A 15,819-nucleotide genomic window follows, 5' to 3' on the forward strand; every position below is an offset into this window, starting at 1 on the left:
AGGTAAACATAGATTTGGAGTCAAAATACCATCCTCAACTTTCCAAAAGTTATGAATCCCATAGATGCTTCAAGAGCCCCTTTAGAGAGGTTAAAAGCAAATCCCTTGGGCTATTTACCTTTAACATCAGGCGAGAACAAAATACAGTGACAAGGGCTGTGCCTAGAGAACTCTGCGCATGCCTGTAGCTGAGCCATTATGACGTAAACGCCAGTAATACCAGTTCTTATTTCAAGGCAAAACAAACTTGAAGACGTCATCATCAGTTTTTGCAGTTTGGGGTTTTCTTTGCTGGATCACACTTGACATCTACTACCTACAACCTTTGTCCGTAAAGTTTTGGGATTGATTTATTTCCTTCTCTAGAAATGATTCCCTAAAACAAATGTTGGTGCATATGAGTAGCGCCATCTTTTCGGGCTAACCTGAGCTATTTATGCTAATTGCTGTGGCAGCCGCTAGACACTACATGTAGAAAAATACGCTGTCACTAGTCATCTGCGCATTCTACTGTGAGTGAATGTGGAGAGATGGACATCCACATCGAACAGCGCGTAAATATAAAATTCTGTAAGCTTGGCAAGACAGCCACAAAGACATACGAGCTCCTTCGTGACGTTTACGGCGAGACATTATCACGGGCAGAAGTTTTCGAGTGGCACAAGAGGTTCGTTTCGGGGAGAATGTCGGTGGAAGACGACACAAGGCAGGGACACCCTTCAATCTCACGGAATGAAAACAACGTGGCTCGGATCAGGGAAATCGTACAGCAAGACTGCACCATTACAGTCCGCATGCTATCAGATGCTCTCCACATTAGTAAGACAACATGCCACCAAATTTTGCGTGAGAATTTGGGGAAACGAAAGCTGAAAGCCAGACTTGTGCCGTACTCCCTCACACAGGACCAGAAGAACATGCGGGCATCAGTGAGCGCTGATTTGCTCCCAGAGGCAGAGGATGCTGTATTCGTCGACAGCACCATTGCTGAAGAGGAAACATGATGTTTTCAATACAATCCTCAAACAAAGAGGCAGAGCGCCGAATGGCGGTCCACAAGCTCTCTGGCGTCGAGGAAGGTGCGGCAACAGAAGGCCAATACAAAGACGATGCTGATAGTTTTCTTCGACGCCAAAGGTGTTACACACCACGAGTTCGTCCCACAAGGGCAGACGGTGAATCAGGAGTTTTATATCCGTGTGCTCCAACACATGCGTGATGCACTGCGACGCCATTGCCCTGACTTATGGGCATCTGGACAATGGAATCTTCTCCACAATAACGCAAAACCGCACACTGTTCTCAGTGTGACACAATTTCTCACCATGCATAGCATTACTGTATTTCCCCATCTGCCATACTCGCCTGACCTCTCCCCAAGCGATTTTTTCCTGTTTCCTCGTGTGAAGAGAGCCCTAAAAGGTCGCTGGATGGGAAGCGTGAAGACCATTCAAGACGCCACGACAAAGGAGCTGACAGCCCTGCCAAAAGAAGCGTTTTCCAACTGTTTCCAAGACCTCAAAAAGTGTCGGAAGCTGTGTATAGCCTGCAAGGTAGACTATTTCGAAGGGGTGCTGCACAAATGATTTCAATGTTAAGCGCATTTTTTTAAATGGACTCACTCTTGGAGCTCTACGGACAAAGGTTGTACATACGTAGTCTCGTAAACCAGCTGTACTGACGTTTTCCCAACATAACCTTATCACTGTACCGTGGTGTTACCCTTGTCTGCTGGAGATTACTATGTGCTGTTTTGTACGCTATTCATGGTTTTTCTTTATTTTGGTGCCAGGACAGTTTCTTTCTATTTAGAGTTAAAAATGCTCCAGTGGCAGGGGTGCATTTCACTTTGAAGGCTGGCATGTTCAACTTTGATACTGCTTGCTCCACAACACAAGCCATCATGCCTATATTTGGTGCTCGCCTAGTGTTGAAATTCAATCCATAGCTGAGGGGGCTCAGCTCACTTGGATCAAGCTGATATGGTGAAAGGTTGTAGATGCCATTAGGTCCAGCAGGGTAACCGTTCCTCTGAAGCATAGAAAACCTGACCTCCCGACTATCTTGCAGTTTTTCTGCAAGATATGCAAGGCTGTTTGCATGCAGTAGCACGTCAGGCAAGTCGAAAAGGAAACAATGCTCGATCGAGAGAACACATATTTTCCCAACGCTTAGTGGTGGCATGTCTCCAACAGAATGCTTACTTGCAGGAGGTGCTTTCTCCATGATAGACCACTTGCATGCCTAATGATGTCTGAACCAGAAGGGGGAGCTTCAGTGACTTTGGGATGGGGTTATGGGCTTTGCATCGGAGTGAAGATGGTCCTGGAATTAGGCCAGTCTGGCCTTCAACATGACATAATGTCGATTATGGCAGCTGGACCGTACTTGAAAAGGAGTGATACATGATCTGAGGTTTATTTCTTACTCATTTTGGCAAGTGTTTGCCCTACCCATGCCCTCAAGCTCTTCCTTCCTTGCTCTAGTAATGACATAGGAAGCTTGGCTGACATGAGTGGCACTTACAAGCTGTTTGCCAAGGCTTAACCAAATTGTACAGCCTACAGGCAAAAAAAAAAACACTTTGTAACCTCCTAATTTCACTCCTGTCTTTCTCATTTCTCTGTGCAAACAGTGCCTTCTAAGGGGGGTCAGTGAAGAGAAGCCTTGTCGAGGCAGAGTATAGATTAGGCAGAAATATAATTGCCCCGAGTGGCCTGGTGTTCGTTTTAAAGCTAGCTGTTCCACGCCTACACAAAAAATCTAGCACAGGCCAGTCAGAGACAAAAGGATTACGATTTGATGTCATCTGCGTGACATACAAAACAATAGAATGACACAGTTACAAGTATTATTACAACTCAGCCATTTATCAATAGTAATTGTAGGTCAAGTTATCAACACTGGAATGTGAAGAAACAGGTACCAGGTGTAGTACATCGTGAGCAGATTTATTTACAGGGAGGCCAGGTGTATTGGAAATGCCAGATCACTTCTCGAGGGGCGCGTAGTTGAGCAGCTTCTCAATGAGGTCCACGTGGCCCAGAAGCATCCTTCGACAGCAGTACCGCTTCAGGCCCAGGGCATCCAAGGCATCGCTGCAGAGGCACAACAACCATGTGAATGCATGCCCATGCTACAACGTCAAAGCTACACCGTGGAATGTGCAGTGAATGACTTCCTTGGTGATCACAAAAGGCCTGGTCAATTGGCCATGCTGAAATTTGGATTGCCTAAGCAATATGAATGATAGGGAAAACGTAAATGAAATCACATTCTTTCACTAATTTCCTTTATAGCCCATAAACAGCAAAAAATAAAAATCTTAAAAGTGAGGATTGGAGAACACCACTCTTTGCAAAAGAAGGGCACTAAACAAAGGATCCTTAGAGTGCAGTGAGAATTCTCCAGCAGTGTGTTCTGTGCCTGTACTGCAGCCCACCTTTTCGAAAGCAAAAGTCTAAAGGAGGTACATGGCTCAAGTGAAAAAAAAAATGAACGTAATAAAATTATGGCCTTCTACTTTTTACAGTTGCGCTGCTTATGGAATAAAAATGAAACAATAAAAAGAACAAGAGGACACTTGCATGCTTTCTGCTTCAAACAGGGGCACAGCACTGACAGAGATGCAGCACTCCGAGTTTAATGTTGCTTGGGCAACTGGCCCATGCAGTTGCCTTACCAGGCCCGAACAGCTCTGTGCCTTCCAAAATTGGTTTTTGAGGAACCGAAATTGTGCAGTAACTGTCTCATTTTTCAGTGGACACCTTAACCCTGTGAGGGAAGGGATGGAGGAGGGACTGGAAGAAGAAAGAGGTGACGTAGAGGAGGGTTCTGGAATAATTTCAATGATCTGGGGATTTTTAACTTGCACTAACATCCCACACCACATGGGCTCTTACGTGTTTCGCCTCCACCGAAACCCGGCCACAAACAATATTTTTTTTTAGAGCTGTGTATTCGTGGAATTCTGTGACTACATTAATAAAATTGCTACAAAAAGGCTTCTTTGTCATATCTGCCCCTCTTTTCATGCTTTTGTGCCTTTTGCTCAGTTTGAAAATGATGGTGCACAAGACAAATCGAGGACAAGGCACAGTGTACATGTTCTGATGTCATTTACTGGCTAACTACTAGCTTGAGCATGCAGAAAATTTTTGCACCTTTCTTACAGCTTTGCTGGAGACAATAATTGCACTATAGCATCTTCACCCTGACAATAATAATCAATATAGTGCACTACTGTTTGCATGTCCTAGAAGTTATCATGGTTCAGTGGTTACTGTGCTGCAGAAGTGAAGCTAGAAAAGGTTTCTTCCTAACATTGTTTTTGCTTTTTTTTCTTAAAGAATGGAAATAGCCCCCTGGGTACTCTCAGTGTGTGTGAAATTGCATGAAATTAAGTGCAACACAAAGGCTCAAAGTGAGAGGCATCTACAATGACATGCCAAACAAATGCAACATTCACATGTGAAAAACAACCCTAGCTAACAGCTCAAGAGTGCATCTAAATGTGGCTTCCCACAGAGTGGGATTTGCCAACACTGCACACCGAGACCAAGCCTGTAACTCACCTAAGATAAGAATCATTAAGCCACAGCTTTGCTGTGATCTACAAACTTCCTATTAGAAGCCAGAATGTAACAACCTTTGCAATACAGCTCATTTATATGGGTGGACTATCACATAAACTCACAAATTCAAGGTTGAAGGACGCTCACTCCACTATGCCATGTTTGCCAAGATGACACCTTATGAACTTCCACGTCTTCCCGTATTTGGTTCTTTGCATGATGGCCCAATCATGTGCGCACTGCCAGAGCCAAACTTGCAAACCTGGGTGAACTACACCACTTTTTTTTTTTTTTGCCAGCAGAGGCATAAGGCAAGAGCCAAACAGAATGTTTTGCATGAACATGCAGCCTCTGCCTTTCACTAATGAAAAATACACTGAAATATGCTTGACACTAGTAACTGGTAAGGCTGCTCAATGTCATAATAGTGCCATGAAAGAAAATTCAGCTTCTTAGTTTGATCTTGCACGCATTCTCCCTAAATATCTGGCATGTGAGACAGCAAACTTTCTACTCCAAGAGAGAGCTAGCACACCTCGCACCTGCTGCAGAGGGAAATGTTGCTGGTGTGCTAATCTCGCTCTGTTAGATAATGCACTTGCACTGTTGTCACATGACCACTTTGAACTCTGACAGAGTTCGTTAGGATCCAGCTGAATGCAGATCTGCTGTTGGCACACAGCAAGTTTTCATTACAATCAAGCCAAATCCTGCCCAAAACCGAGCCAATTCCTCAGGCATAATTGAGATTTTCAATCCAGACTGAGAGCTGCAGCTGCTACCCTTGTGCTCAGAAAATATACAAATAAAATTGAGTAGTTAATCTATTTATGCAACCTTAATTGTGAAATAATATGGCAATATTTTCGTCGAAGCTTGTTTACACTTACTTGGTTACAGACACATTCGTTAGCTACAACCACATAGCTGCAAGTGAATACAGTTCCGCCTGGTATGCAGCATCAATGCTTGTCGAACACCCTCAAAATACGAATAGGGACTGGACTCTTCTTGGAAGTGCTCATATGGCAGTGGCATACGATCACAGCCACATCGTACTCATGGTGCTCAATACACTCTGATGGAGTGATTCTCCTTCAGCAGCCTTGTAGGCTGACGTTTCTTCCAGCGAAAAAAGGTTCGCCAACAGTACCAAGCAGTTGACCACGCCTTCAAAAGTCGTGGACTTCGTGGACTTGTGGCAGATAACAAGTCTATGTCTGCTGCTCTCGGTACCCAGACGCACAGCGTGCACTGATCCGTGGTCGTACACGTTTATTTTTGGTTCAAAATCACTTTTGCGTCAGATATGAACCTCTCAAACGAGGACGGACAAAATTCATGCTGTACGGCTCTTGCCATCGCACCGAGCGCAACATTTCACACGTCCTATGTAAACGAACAAGAATCGAGCGAGCAGCGGGACCAGCTGGTGCTTTGCCAATATTTGAATATTATGCATACGAGCTCTAATCAAGGGAAAACATTCTTGGCGTCAACATCTATGCTCTATGTTGTAGCCAAGAAACTCTCTTGCCTGCAAGCAAAAAAATTGACAGGACAGTTACCCCTGGTTAACGCAAGGTTCAGCAATAGCTGTTATGGTATTATACTTTATGATGTGTTGTGGTAGAGAATATGAGAGCAACCTCACATTTGTATAATTCTAGGGCACTCTTTTAGTTTTCCACAAATGGTCGTTTTTCGTCTAGTTCTGCTCTCCAGTCTGACATTCTGGAAGCGCAGTGTCGCCAATGACGATTTCCTCTTTGGGCAGCGCATTCGGCTGCAGATAGACCATGCTACATTCCTGCGCTTTTGCCACCCTCTTTCACCTCCTTCCATACTAACCACATTCCAGATGGTTACCATGGTATGCCTTCCTGTACTCTTGCCATAAAGCCTCCTTCTGTGGTAACCCTCCTCGTCCTTCCAGGGTAACTATCTTCCGGGTGGTTTCCGTGGCAACCACTGACTGGTTGCGTCTTACACTCTCGCCATACCCTCCTCCTTCCAGGATAATCATCCGGCTGGGGATTCTTTCGCTATACCGGTACCCTGCTCCTTCCACAGTAACCATCCAGAGAGGATGGTTACTGTGAAACCCAGGAATGGGCGCTTAACAGCTGTTGCTGTAAAGGTATACATGACGGAAGCCAACAGTCATTGAAACCAAGGAGCATGGGGGATGTTTTTTTTGTGTGTGCGTGTGTGTGCTGTTCATTAATCTGAGATTACTAGCATAATTATTTTAAAGATAATCGATTAGAAAGCAGAAGAAAAAACAACCACATGCTGCTGGTGGGATCCAAACACACGACCTACAAATTTGCCACGACACACGACCTACAACCTACAACGTTGGAGGCACGCACTGAGCCTGAGAAAGATAGCGGTCATTCGTAATAGCGTTCCAACCCCATCTCCACAGTAGTTTATGCAACTGTGCTGATTGCAGAGGACACTTTTAAAAAGTGAATTGAAGAGTAAAAATGACGGTAAGCAGCTCTGTCACGGTCAGGCCTCGTCATACTGAACATAAGCATATTAAATTAAACCAAACAGTAAACTAAATGTAAACGGGCGCTGGTGTGTGTGTGTGCAAAACATTGAGCTCGTACGTTTTTCTTGCAGGTCTAGCCGTTTTACATCTGCTCCGAGAATAAGTCGACACAGTGAAGCGCTTGTGCTCACTAGCAAAACAAACAATTCAGACGGATAACCACAGGGGAAAAAATTCCAAGAATCAAAGGAGCGGCGTCGAACATTCTAGAAACAAGGCTGCGTGCAGCTGAAGGTAATTCTTGCACCCAAAATTGCAATCGTAGCTTTAAAGGAGGCGTCGTTTCAAGCACATCACCATGTCAAAATGTTTAGGTTTTAATGCGATCAGAGCACGATGAAAATGAACAACAGTCGACGACGGCGCATTGCCGGCCGGCGACAACACGCTGCTCACCCTTCAGTGTATTCGGCTTGCAGGAGGCCCAGGTAGGCTTCCCACTTGTTCCCGATCACCTTGCCGCACGTGAAGCAGCGCACGGGAATGATCATCGTGCCGGACCGCTGTCAAGCTGGACTGCGAGGAACGAACGAAAGAACGGACACCACACGCGTACCGACGGCTGCGACGCGGATGGCACAGAACAAATCTGCTGCGGTGCTTGCCGCAGATTACTCAAATGGCACACCGCACGACGATAACAAACCACACCAAATCACACGAGATTCGCGGACTCCTGAATGGTCACAAGAAGTCGCTGAAAATTACTGCAAACTTTACTGCAAAAAGATACAAAATGCAAAACGCGTGCGCAGGAGACAAAGTCAAAGCCAAGACGAAAACTTAAGCGAGCTCTAAATTAGCAAATAAAAAAATTGTTAGCACCCTTCATTAAATAAATATATTACAATGAAGTATTTTAATGAGTTTGTAACAGTATAACTGAAAAATGTAACTTTTTATTGAGCTTATACAGTTAGTTATTTTTGTTCATCGAGCCAAGCCAGTCCAAGCTTGTAGACACATATTGAGCCGCACTTAGCTGGCAAGCAGGATGTGTTGTTTTTGTGCAGCCACTTGTGTTTCGTTTACGTCGTGGCGCTGAGCGTTGAGCCGCTGAGCGTATCGAGCATACCCACGCATCGCCGTCCGCAACAGACCGACGACACGACCGACGAATATGCGAGACGCTTCCGTTCCCTGGCTGGCTACGTGTTGTGGCGGGTGACTGGGGCTGCCCACATTTTCGTGTTCGAGGGGACCTCATAGCCTGGGAAGCGCGAGTGCAGCGAGAACCTCGATGGAGCCGAGTTGGATCGAGCGCCGACGGTGTCCCATCAACGCTGCATGATTAGCTGAGGACCCGAATTCGGTAAGGCGCTGACACCTCGACTTCCTGCGCCGGGCGAACTGCGGACGCTCGCATTTTCGTTCTCCAAGCGTGGCGAAAACTTTGCTCGCTGCTCGGACCGCGACTCGAGTGTGCGAGTTTACTTTCGCACGAAAGTTCTCCGATCGTTGCGTAACGCTTAAGAGGGAGGGCACAAGTGCGTGACCTTTTTGACGAAGTGAATGTGGAGCGCGTAATATCTAATCGCCTTTCTAGAGTGCAGTTGTACTACCTGTCTTCGCGATAAAGCTTGTGAACTTGAACTACTTCTCGGGTGATTAAACTTCTCGAACGGACGAGCGAGTGTTGTAACTTGTAGTTTGCTCGTTTTGTTGAAATTCCAGCGCACCTGTGAGGCTAGCGAGCATCTGCACAAGTGGATATAGGTAGCCGTGGCGCAAAACATCCGGTAGTTTAAAATAGAGCCCGAGTTGTAGGCTGATCGTGCTAACCCGGCGATCGACTCCTCTCGTCAGCCGCTTTCGGTGTCAGCTGCGAGAACCCGCTTCGCAAGCATTCCCACCGTCGACGCGTTTTGTGTGGGCTCGGTCGGCGTGGCTTTCGCCCCTGAGCATACGCGTTTCCGATCTCGTTCAGTTCCGACCGCCGTGTTGTGCACTCTCGCGTGCTCTAGGTCGGAGAAGCAACTGGTGGTGGTAAGTCTACGTATGGTAACTGCGCGCAGCGGATCGCCGCTGGTGCTAACGCAGAGGCAAGTACGTCAAAAATTTTATTTCCTCTCGAATCTCGTCTCGCCGTGGATTACACCTTCGAGCGAAAGTTTCTGCCGACTCGGCGTTCACAAGACGCGACTCCCGTGCGGCGCTCGTCCACGTCGTCGCCGCGGGTTTATTGCCCAGCGGGGATGGGCGACGCCGAGCTGTGCCGGCCTTGGCAGCGAGGCGGAAGATGCGGCGCCGCCCCTCGCTGCAGCGCTGGCATGTTCGCTCTGACCTTGCCCTGGCGAAGCGGCCGCCGCTGACTGACGCGTGCGACGTTTCGCCTCTGTTGGCCTCAGGTGTCTCGTCATGCCTCCCAGTGCGCCGCTGTAGGCGCCCTTGCGTGACGCACCTGACCCCCGTTTCTTGCCTGCCCATCAGCGGTGTTGATAATTACACGCCGGCCGTGGATCACACCTTTTTTTTTGTCCTTTTATACGTGACTGAGTGACGCGGAAATGCCTCGAGTCGATCGACGAGGTTTCAGGGCAGTGCATTTTTTTCCAGGCCCTCCAAAAAATGCCCCTCACCGGCTCTGTTAGCATCCATTGTGTTCCTCCAGGTCACGTTTTTCTTTTTGTGTGTGCTTGTGTGAACGTCAGCAGCACGAAGCTGGCAAGCTTTTTCTAGGGGGTGCTCGTGCCTGCTTTGTGCGCAGGGGGGGGGGGGAGCCACTAATAGTCACGGGGAGGGGGTGCAAAATTTGTCCCCGTTTGTTCTCTGCTACCCAGGAGGCATGAAGAGGCGCTGCCATATGAGCATTGGTATCTCCTTAGGGAGAGTCCTGTGCACGCCTATGCATGATGCGCGGGAATGCATCATTAACACGATAGCAAGAAGCCTATCCGTAAGAAAAGAAAGAGGCGTCACATAATTCCCAGGTGGCAGCTGCATGGCGTGCGGGATGAACTGGGCAAATTTAGCAATGTGCAGGAAGAGCAACCTGTGTCTCACCAGCCCCATTAGTCACTTCTGACAGCATTGGACGCTGTCACATTGCCCCCACAATGTAATTAGGCGTCCTTTGAATTTTTTTTGCGTGTTACAGCTAGGGCTTCCATTTAGTCGTTGTCTGTGAGGTCCCTCTGTGTGCCCGCCTGGTTGCGGGCAACCTAGGTCACGTGATCCTGTTACGTCATTTCCACCTGGATCATGACAAACTGCCCACCCTGGCAGGTGCAGTTCAATCAATGATTGGTTGCGGGAGGTTTTTCGGGAAGGGAAACCGGAGCGTCACAAGCCCCACCGATGGTAGCACCTGCCATCGCAGGGATTCGCTTAACCGCTGCACCACGTTGCCAGGAGTGGTATGAGGACTGCCACGGATCTATGAATGTGAAGTCGAGAATAACCACTTCCTCACATATGTGCACCTTAACCCATCGTCTGTCTGCGCCTGGAATGAGACAAAGAACATTCCTTCTTTGTGGCTCCACTCCTGGTTTTCTCCCTGCTTATGCCTATGCTATGGGGCTTGAGACTGTCGATTTTATTCTTACTTAGCGCACAGTTGTTCTTGATTATGCTGTTATAGTTCCCTTACTGGTGAATGCGTTAAGCAGTTTTTTTGGGTGGAATTGTACAGCCGTTATTTCATTTCCTGCTTATTGTGGCATTAGTTGGTTGCAGTCAAAGCCCATCGACCCATGCACCATGAAAGTGTTTTTGTTTTTTTTTCATCAGAACTTCAGACCATCCGCACTCTTTTCATCATGACAACGCATCTTGTGAATGTTTAGTTTATGGGGGCTTAATGTCGCGAAGCCACTCAGGCTATGAGGGACTCCGTAGTGAAGGGCTGCGGTAATTTCGACCTCCATGAAAGTGTTTTTGTTTTGTTTTTTCATCAGAACTTCAGACCATCCGCACTCTTTTCATCATGACAACGCATTTTGTGAATGTTTAGTGTATGGGGGCTTAATGTCGCGAAGCCACTCAGGCTATGAGGGACTCCGTAGTGAAGGGCTGCGGTAATTTCGACCTCCATGAAAGTGTTTTTGTTTTTTTTTCATCAGAACTTCAGACCATCCGCACTCTTTTCATCATGACAACGCATTTTGTGAATGTTTAGTGTATGGGGGCTTAATGTCGCGAAGCCACTCATGCTATGAGGGACTCCGTAGTGAAGGGCTGCGGTAATTTCGACCTCCATGAAAGTGTTTTTGTTTTTTTTTCATCAGAACTTCAGACCATCCGCACTCTTTTTATCATGACAACGCATTTTGTGAATGTTTAGTTTATGGGGGCTTAATGTCGCGAAGCCACTCAGGCTATGAGGGACTCCGTAGTGAAGGGCTGCGGTAATTTCGACCTCTATGAAAGTTTGTTTTTTTTTTCATCAGAACTTTAGACCATCCGCACTCTTTTCATCATGACAACGCATTTTGTGAATGTTTAGTGTATGGGGGCTTAATGTCGCGAAGCCACTCAGGCTATGAGGGACTCCGTAGTGAAGGGCTGCGGTAATTTCGACCTGCTGGGGTTCTTTAACGTGCGCTGACATCGCACAGTACACGGGCCTCTAGAATTTCGCCTCCATCGAAAATTCGACTGCCGCGGCTGGAATCGAACCCGCGTCTTTCGGGTCAGCAGCCGAGCGCCATGACTACTGAGCCACCGCGGCTGATGCATCTCGTGGATGTTTCTGGGGCGTTCTGCTGGGACTTCGACATTGGTTGGTCAAAATGTATCCCGTCGGGGACCATGCATCTTTCACCAACGCGGACACATCTGTTATTCCAGCCTTGTTCGGCATCTGAGTAAGGGAAGAAGAAAAAAGCGCAATGGATTGTCTAGCACGCAGGATTTCAACCGGATGTGCTAATGTAAGCATCAGGTGCGTTTCGTTCGGTTTAATTTTTTTTCTTTTTCTCGTTTCTGTCCGAGCGTGTGCCACGCATCGGACGTTCTTTCGTTAAGTAAGCAGTTCAGCATTTTGACGCTATAGGGATTTCTTTCTTTAGGCGAAAACAAACTAAGCAGACGCTCATTTCACGAGAACCGAAATCGAACGGGAATTTTATTCTTTCTCGTTCTCTTTGTGCAAAAAGAAGATGGAAATGGAGAATTCACAACCTTCTGTAAATGTCGGCAATACATTCCGACGCCTTTGGGCACGCTTGGGCTAAGTTTGGCAACGTAACCGCGTGACATCATTCTGCTGGGATGGCGTGCCAGACGCCATCATTTGCGAAGCCGCCGTTCGATTGTTTTGGTCTTTATCTTATCTCTTTTTGAGGCAGAGACAGTGATGCAAATTGCTCCCCACACATATACGAATCGGTCGCAAGCCGATACGGGTCACCGATAAGAGGATTCCGGCCTCGCTTTGCAAGCAGCGGTGACGTGTATAGGGCGAGCCCCGCGGCGCGACCTCGCAGCATCCTCTATGGAATGGGGCAGCGGGGGAGTTCACACTGGCGGCGGTGATAGCAACGCAAAACCTTTTTGCAGCCAGGGGCGAGTTTGTGGGCTCCTCTTTGCAATAAGAGAGCGGGAAGGGGGTCCTACTTTGACCATCGTTTTCTCGAATTTTTGCGGTCAAAAATATATTGGGTCCAGTGTCGTCTTCCAAACTTTGCTCTCAGTGCACGGGGGCTTGGCGTCATCCTCCTCCCGTTTCCCGGTAAGTCCGCCTTTCTCACTTTGAGAGCGGCTAGCTGAGCGAGTTGGGATGACTGCATTTTTCACCGCAGCGCGAAAGGACGCTGACGACAGAAGGGAGTACACACGCATGCCCGACAGTTCTATGGAATGAAATGCATGCGTGCACGAAGTAAATTCGAAAGCACCAAAATCGAACTGAAGCGCGAGCACGTGTTGAGCGCGCGACGGCGCGCATGAGCTGAAAAAGCCCAGAAACACTCTGCAGATAATTTCTGATCGTGTGTCGCACTCGAGAAGGCTCATCCGAGGTCGCTTTCTCGTTTTCCGCTAGCGCGGCCGACGCCTGTCTATTGTATGCGCACTCTCTTTTGGCTACGTGAAATGCTCTCCGGCAAGCCTATGTTTATGCCTGAACGCCCGTCGAGCAGTGGCACACGCAACGCTGCAGAGAATAGCTTTTTTTTTTTGAAAGCGAAATTTATTGCCCCAGGGCATCAATGATGGGTGAAGGTGTGATGAATGATCTAAACGAATGGAAAAAGGTTAGCTGATTTGAAGAAGTCCAGTAGAGAACGATGGTACGGTCCCTGCGTCCAGGCAATGTATGAAGAAGGGTTGTTTGGTGAAAGACCTGCTAGCATCAGGTGCCGGATCCTTGTAGGCTTGAGAGCTGGGCAGTCCCACAGTAAGTGATGAATGTTGGCCTCAATGTCCTCGTGTTTGCATACCGGACACCCTGGCCGAGGAAACAATTCTCGGTACTGAGGCCACTTCCGAGTGATGGAAGGTGTGAGGGCAACCCCGACCCGGATCCTCCTAAGCGCAACCTCCTCTGCACGGGTAAGACCGCGGGGGAGGGTTACCGCACACGGAGGGATGAGAGCACGTGTGCGGCGCCGGAGGAGTTCCTTTCTTGATGAAAGGAGGGTAAAATTGTCCAAATGAAGGAGCCGAGGCGGTGATGAGTTTGGATTCGCAAGGCGGATCGCTAAATCTGCCTGGCTTTGATAGGTCAGCAGATCACGTGGGACCCACTCAATACGTACTGGCTGCGGGATGCGTGCCGGAGAATATAGTTTAAAGATGGTTTATGCCCCCTAAGCGAAACATTAGTACAGCTCCCCATTTGACTCATGTGAACCCCGCCGCCGGGTGTACGGAAATGCACTGCCACCTTTTTACGCGGCACGAACTGAGACGCACGCTTGACGCGGCAACTTTTTTTCTGTCTTCGCGACCTCTTTACGAAAACGTCTTCCCACGTGTTTTATACGCAGTGTGGCGTCGGCTGAGTGTCACTGTCTGCTTGTGGCGCCTGTCGACAGTTTCACTTTCCAGTGGCCACCTTGGGGGCGGCTCTCCCTGTTTAATCGGCCTCTCAGGCACGTCCTCGATGAAGGGATGCGAACAGCCGGCGGTTTCCAGTCTGATGCACCTGGTACGAAAAGCTGGGGACAACATTTGGACCACGCCTGCGGTGAGCTTAGAGTGGCCTGATTTATGCTCCTTGACTGGCCGCGCTCGGTGAGCACACATGACCGGCTTTAAATCGCAGGCGTGAATGTTACGTCCAGGACGTTAACAAAGGCCAGATAGCCGTCAGTGTATCTAAATGTTATTTCAGCAATGCCAACCTAGATTACGACGTAGTGGCCGATGAAATGAACTGAGAAATATGTCGCTTTTGGTGGGCGCGAATAAGATATTATAGTAGTCGCCTGAACGCTGTACGAACACTTCTTTATTTAAACCAACGAATATTGCTCGCAAGTAAAAAAAAAATAGAAAATAAAAGTAAAGAAAGCTTTCCACCAATACACCGTGCACACCGGATCACGAAAGCTGTTTCATCGTTGTTTACCGGAACGCAAGTTTTTGTAAGAAGCCACCAAGGGGGGTCATACGGCAGAGAATGTTACAAATCATCAACACTGAGGGCTTCACAGCGTCCAGGGTCATTTAGTCTCTGCACTCGGATACAACTCAAGGATACAGCGGCGAAAGCTGCTCAAAGGAGGCCCTCGAGCCAATGACGTCAACCTATTGTCATGACGTCGCAGTTTCACGTATACCGTGAAATGGCCGGTGGCTGGCAACTGCTTCCGTGACGGGGGATTAACTGCGTCGTCATGACAATAGGTCAACGTCATTGGTTAAAGGGCCTCCTTTGAGGGGCATTCTTAATTCAGTTTTGTCCATGTATAGCCATGCACCACTGCACCTGAAGTGGCAGGCAAAATGGGTCATCCGTCGCCAGCGAAGCAAAGGTGGATTTATGAGGCGGGGGGGACCCTTCTTTGAGTAATTTCGCATGCAGAAACCATGCTGAAAATGCTGCATTTTTTTTCATCGAAAAGAGCAAGAAATTATTGGTTCGTATGGGGCTGCCTCGTCCAAGTGTGACTATAAACCCGCCCCTGCAACGAAACGAGGTGATTGTATACAGGTAGCTTGCTGCTATTTGGCTGATGTCCTCCGACATTGTGGCTCTGAAAGGCGTCTCGGTTGCAATGAAACAAAACGCCCTCGCTTTGCCCCCTCAAGGGCTACGCTCATCGAGTGTAACAACTTCCCGCACATCGTTTAAGCCACGCTGGCGATTGCTTGGCGAATGCCCTTCGCAATGGCTGCCCCGGCTTTTCGGCGAAGAGCCTTCACGTATCACAATAAAATGACCCCCCCCCCCCCCCCTTATCAGAGAGCAGTGCATGCAGGCCATCGCTGGCCATGTGGTTGGCGAGGCGCCACACGGGATTAGGCTTTTTTACGAGGGAAGCTCCATCTCGGAACAGCATCAACGCAATCCGAGTTGTACCGTGACCGGTGCTCATGGAGGCAAATCCTGAGACACTGACGCCAAATGCACAGGGGGAGTGCACCTGGGTACAAAACAGAGTTACTGCCCAAGTCCCGATAGCATCACCCCACAACAGTCCGATAACTTTTTATCCCCCAACACGTGCAATTTTACGCGCGCTGTAGTGGCCTTCTTTCTGGCGGTAGACGTCGGTGCAGCCTGGCACCAGT

The 15,819-nt window shown here is 48.2% G+C and overlaps 1 protein-coding gene across 1 annotated transcript; it reads right to left on the reverse strand.

Annotated features, from left to right (window-relative positions):
- Positions 1-2,935: 2,935 nt before the first annotated feature.
- On the reverse strand, positions 2,936-7,906 carry Polr2L (DNA-directed RNA polymerases I, II, and III subunit Rpb10). Its single transcript, XM_077660991.1, has 2 exons — positions 7,534-7,906; positions 2,936-3,098 (listed from the first exon to the last, which is right to left on the reverse strand). The coding sequence occupies exons 1-2, from the start codon at positions 7,626-7,628 to the stop codon at positions 2,990-2,992; spliced, it is 204 nt and encodes a 67-aa protein (XP_077517117.1). The 5' UTR covers positions 7,629-7,906; the 3' UTR covers positions 2,936-2,989.
- Positions 7,907-15,819: the final 7,913 nt, after the last annotated feature.

The sequence above is a fragment of the Amblyomma americanum genome, chromosome 4 (genome assembly GCF_052857255.1).
Source record: "Amblyomma americanum isolate KBUSLIRL-KWMA chromosome 4, ASM5285725v1, whole genome shotgun sequence".
NCBI classification, from domain to species: Eukaryota; Metazoa; Arthropoda; class Arachnida; order Ixodida; family Ixodidae; genus Amblyomma; species Amblyomma americanum.

What these genes read in the sequence shown, in the direction of transcription:
- Polr2L (XM_077660991.1), bottom strand. Translation starts at nt 7,628, where the DNA reads ATGATCATTCCCGTGCGCTGCTTCACGTGCGGCAAGGTGATCGGGAAC. An exon ending in CAAGCCGAATACACTGAAGG is followed by an intron (nt 3,099 to 7,533) that starts GTGAGCAGCGTG and finishes GTGCCTCTGCAG; the next exon opens with CGATGCCTTGGATGCCCTGG.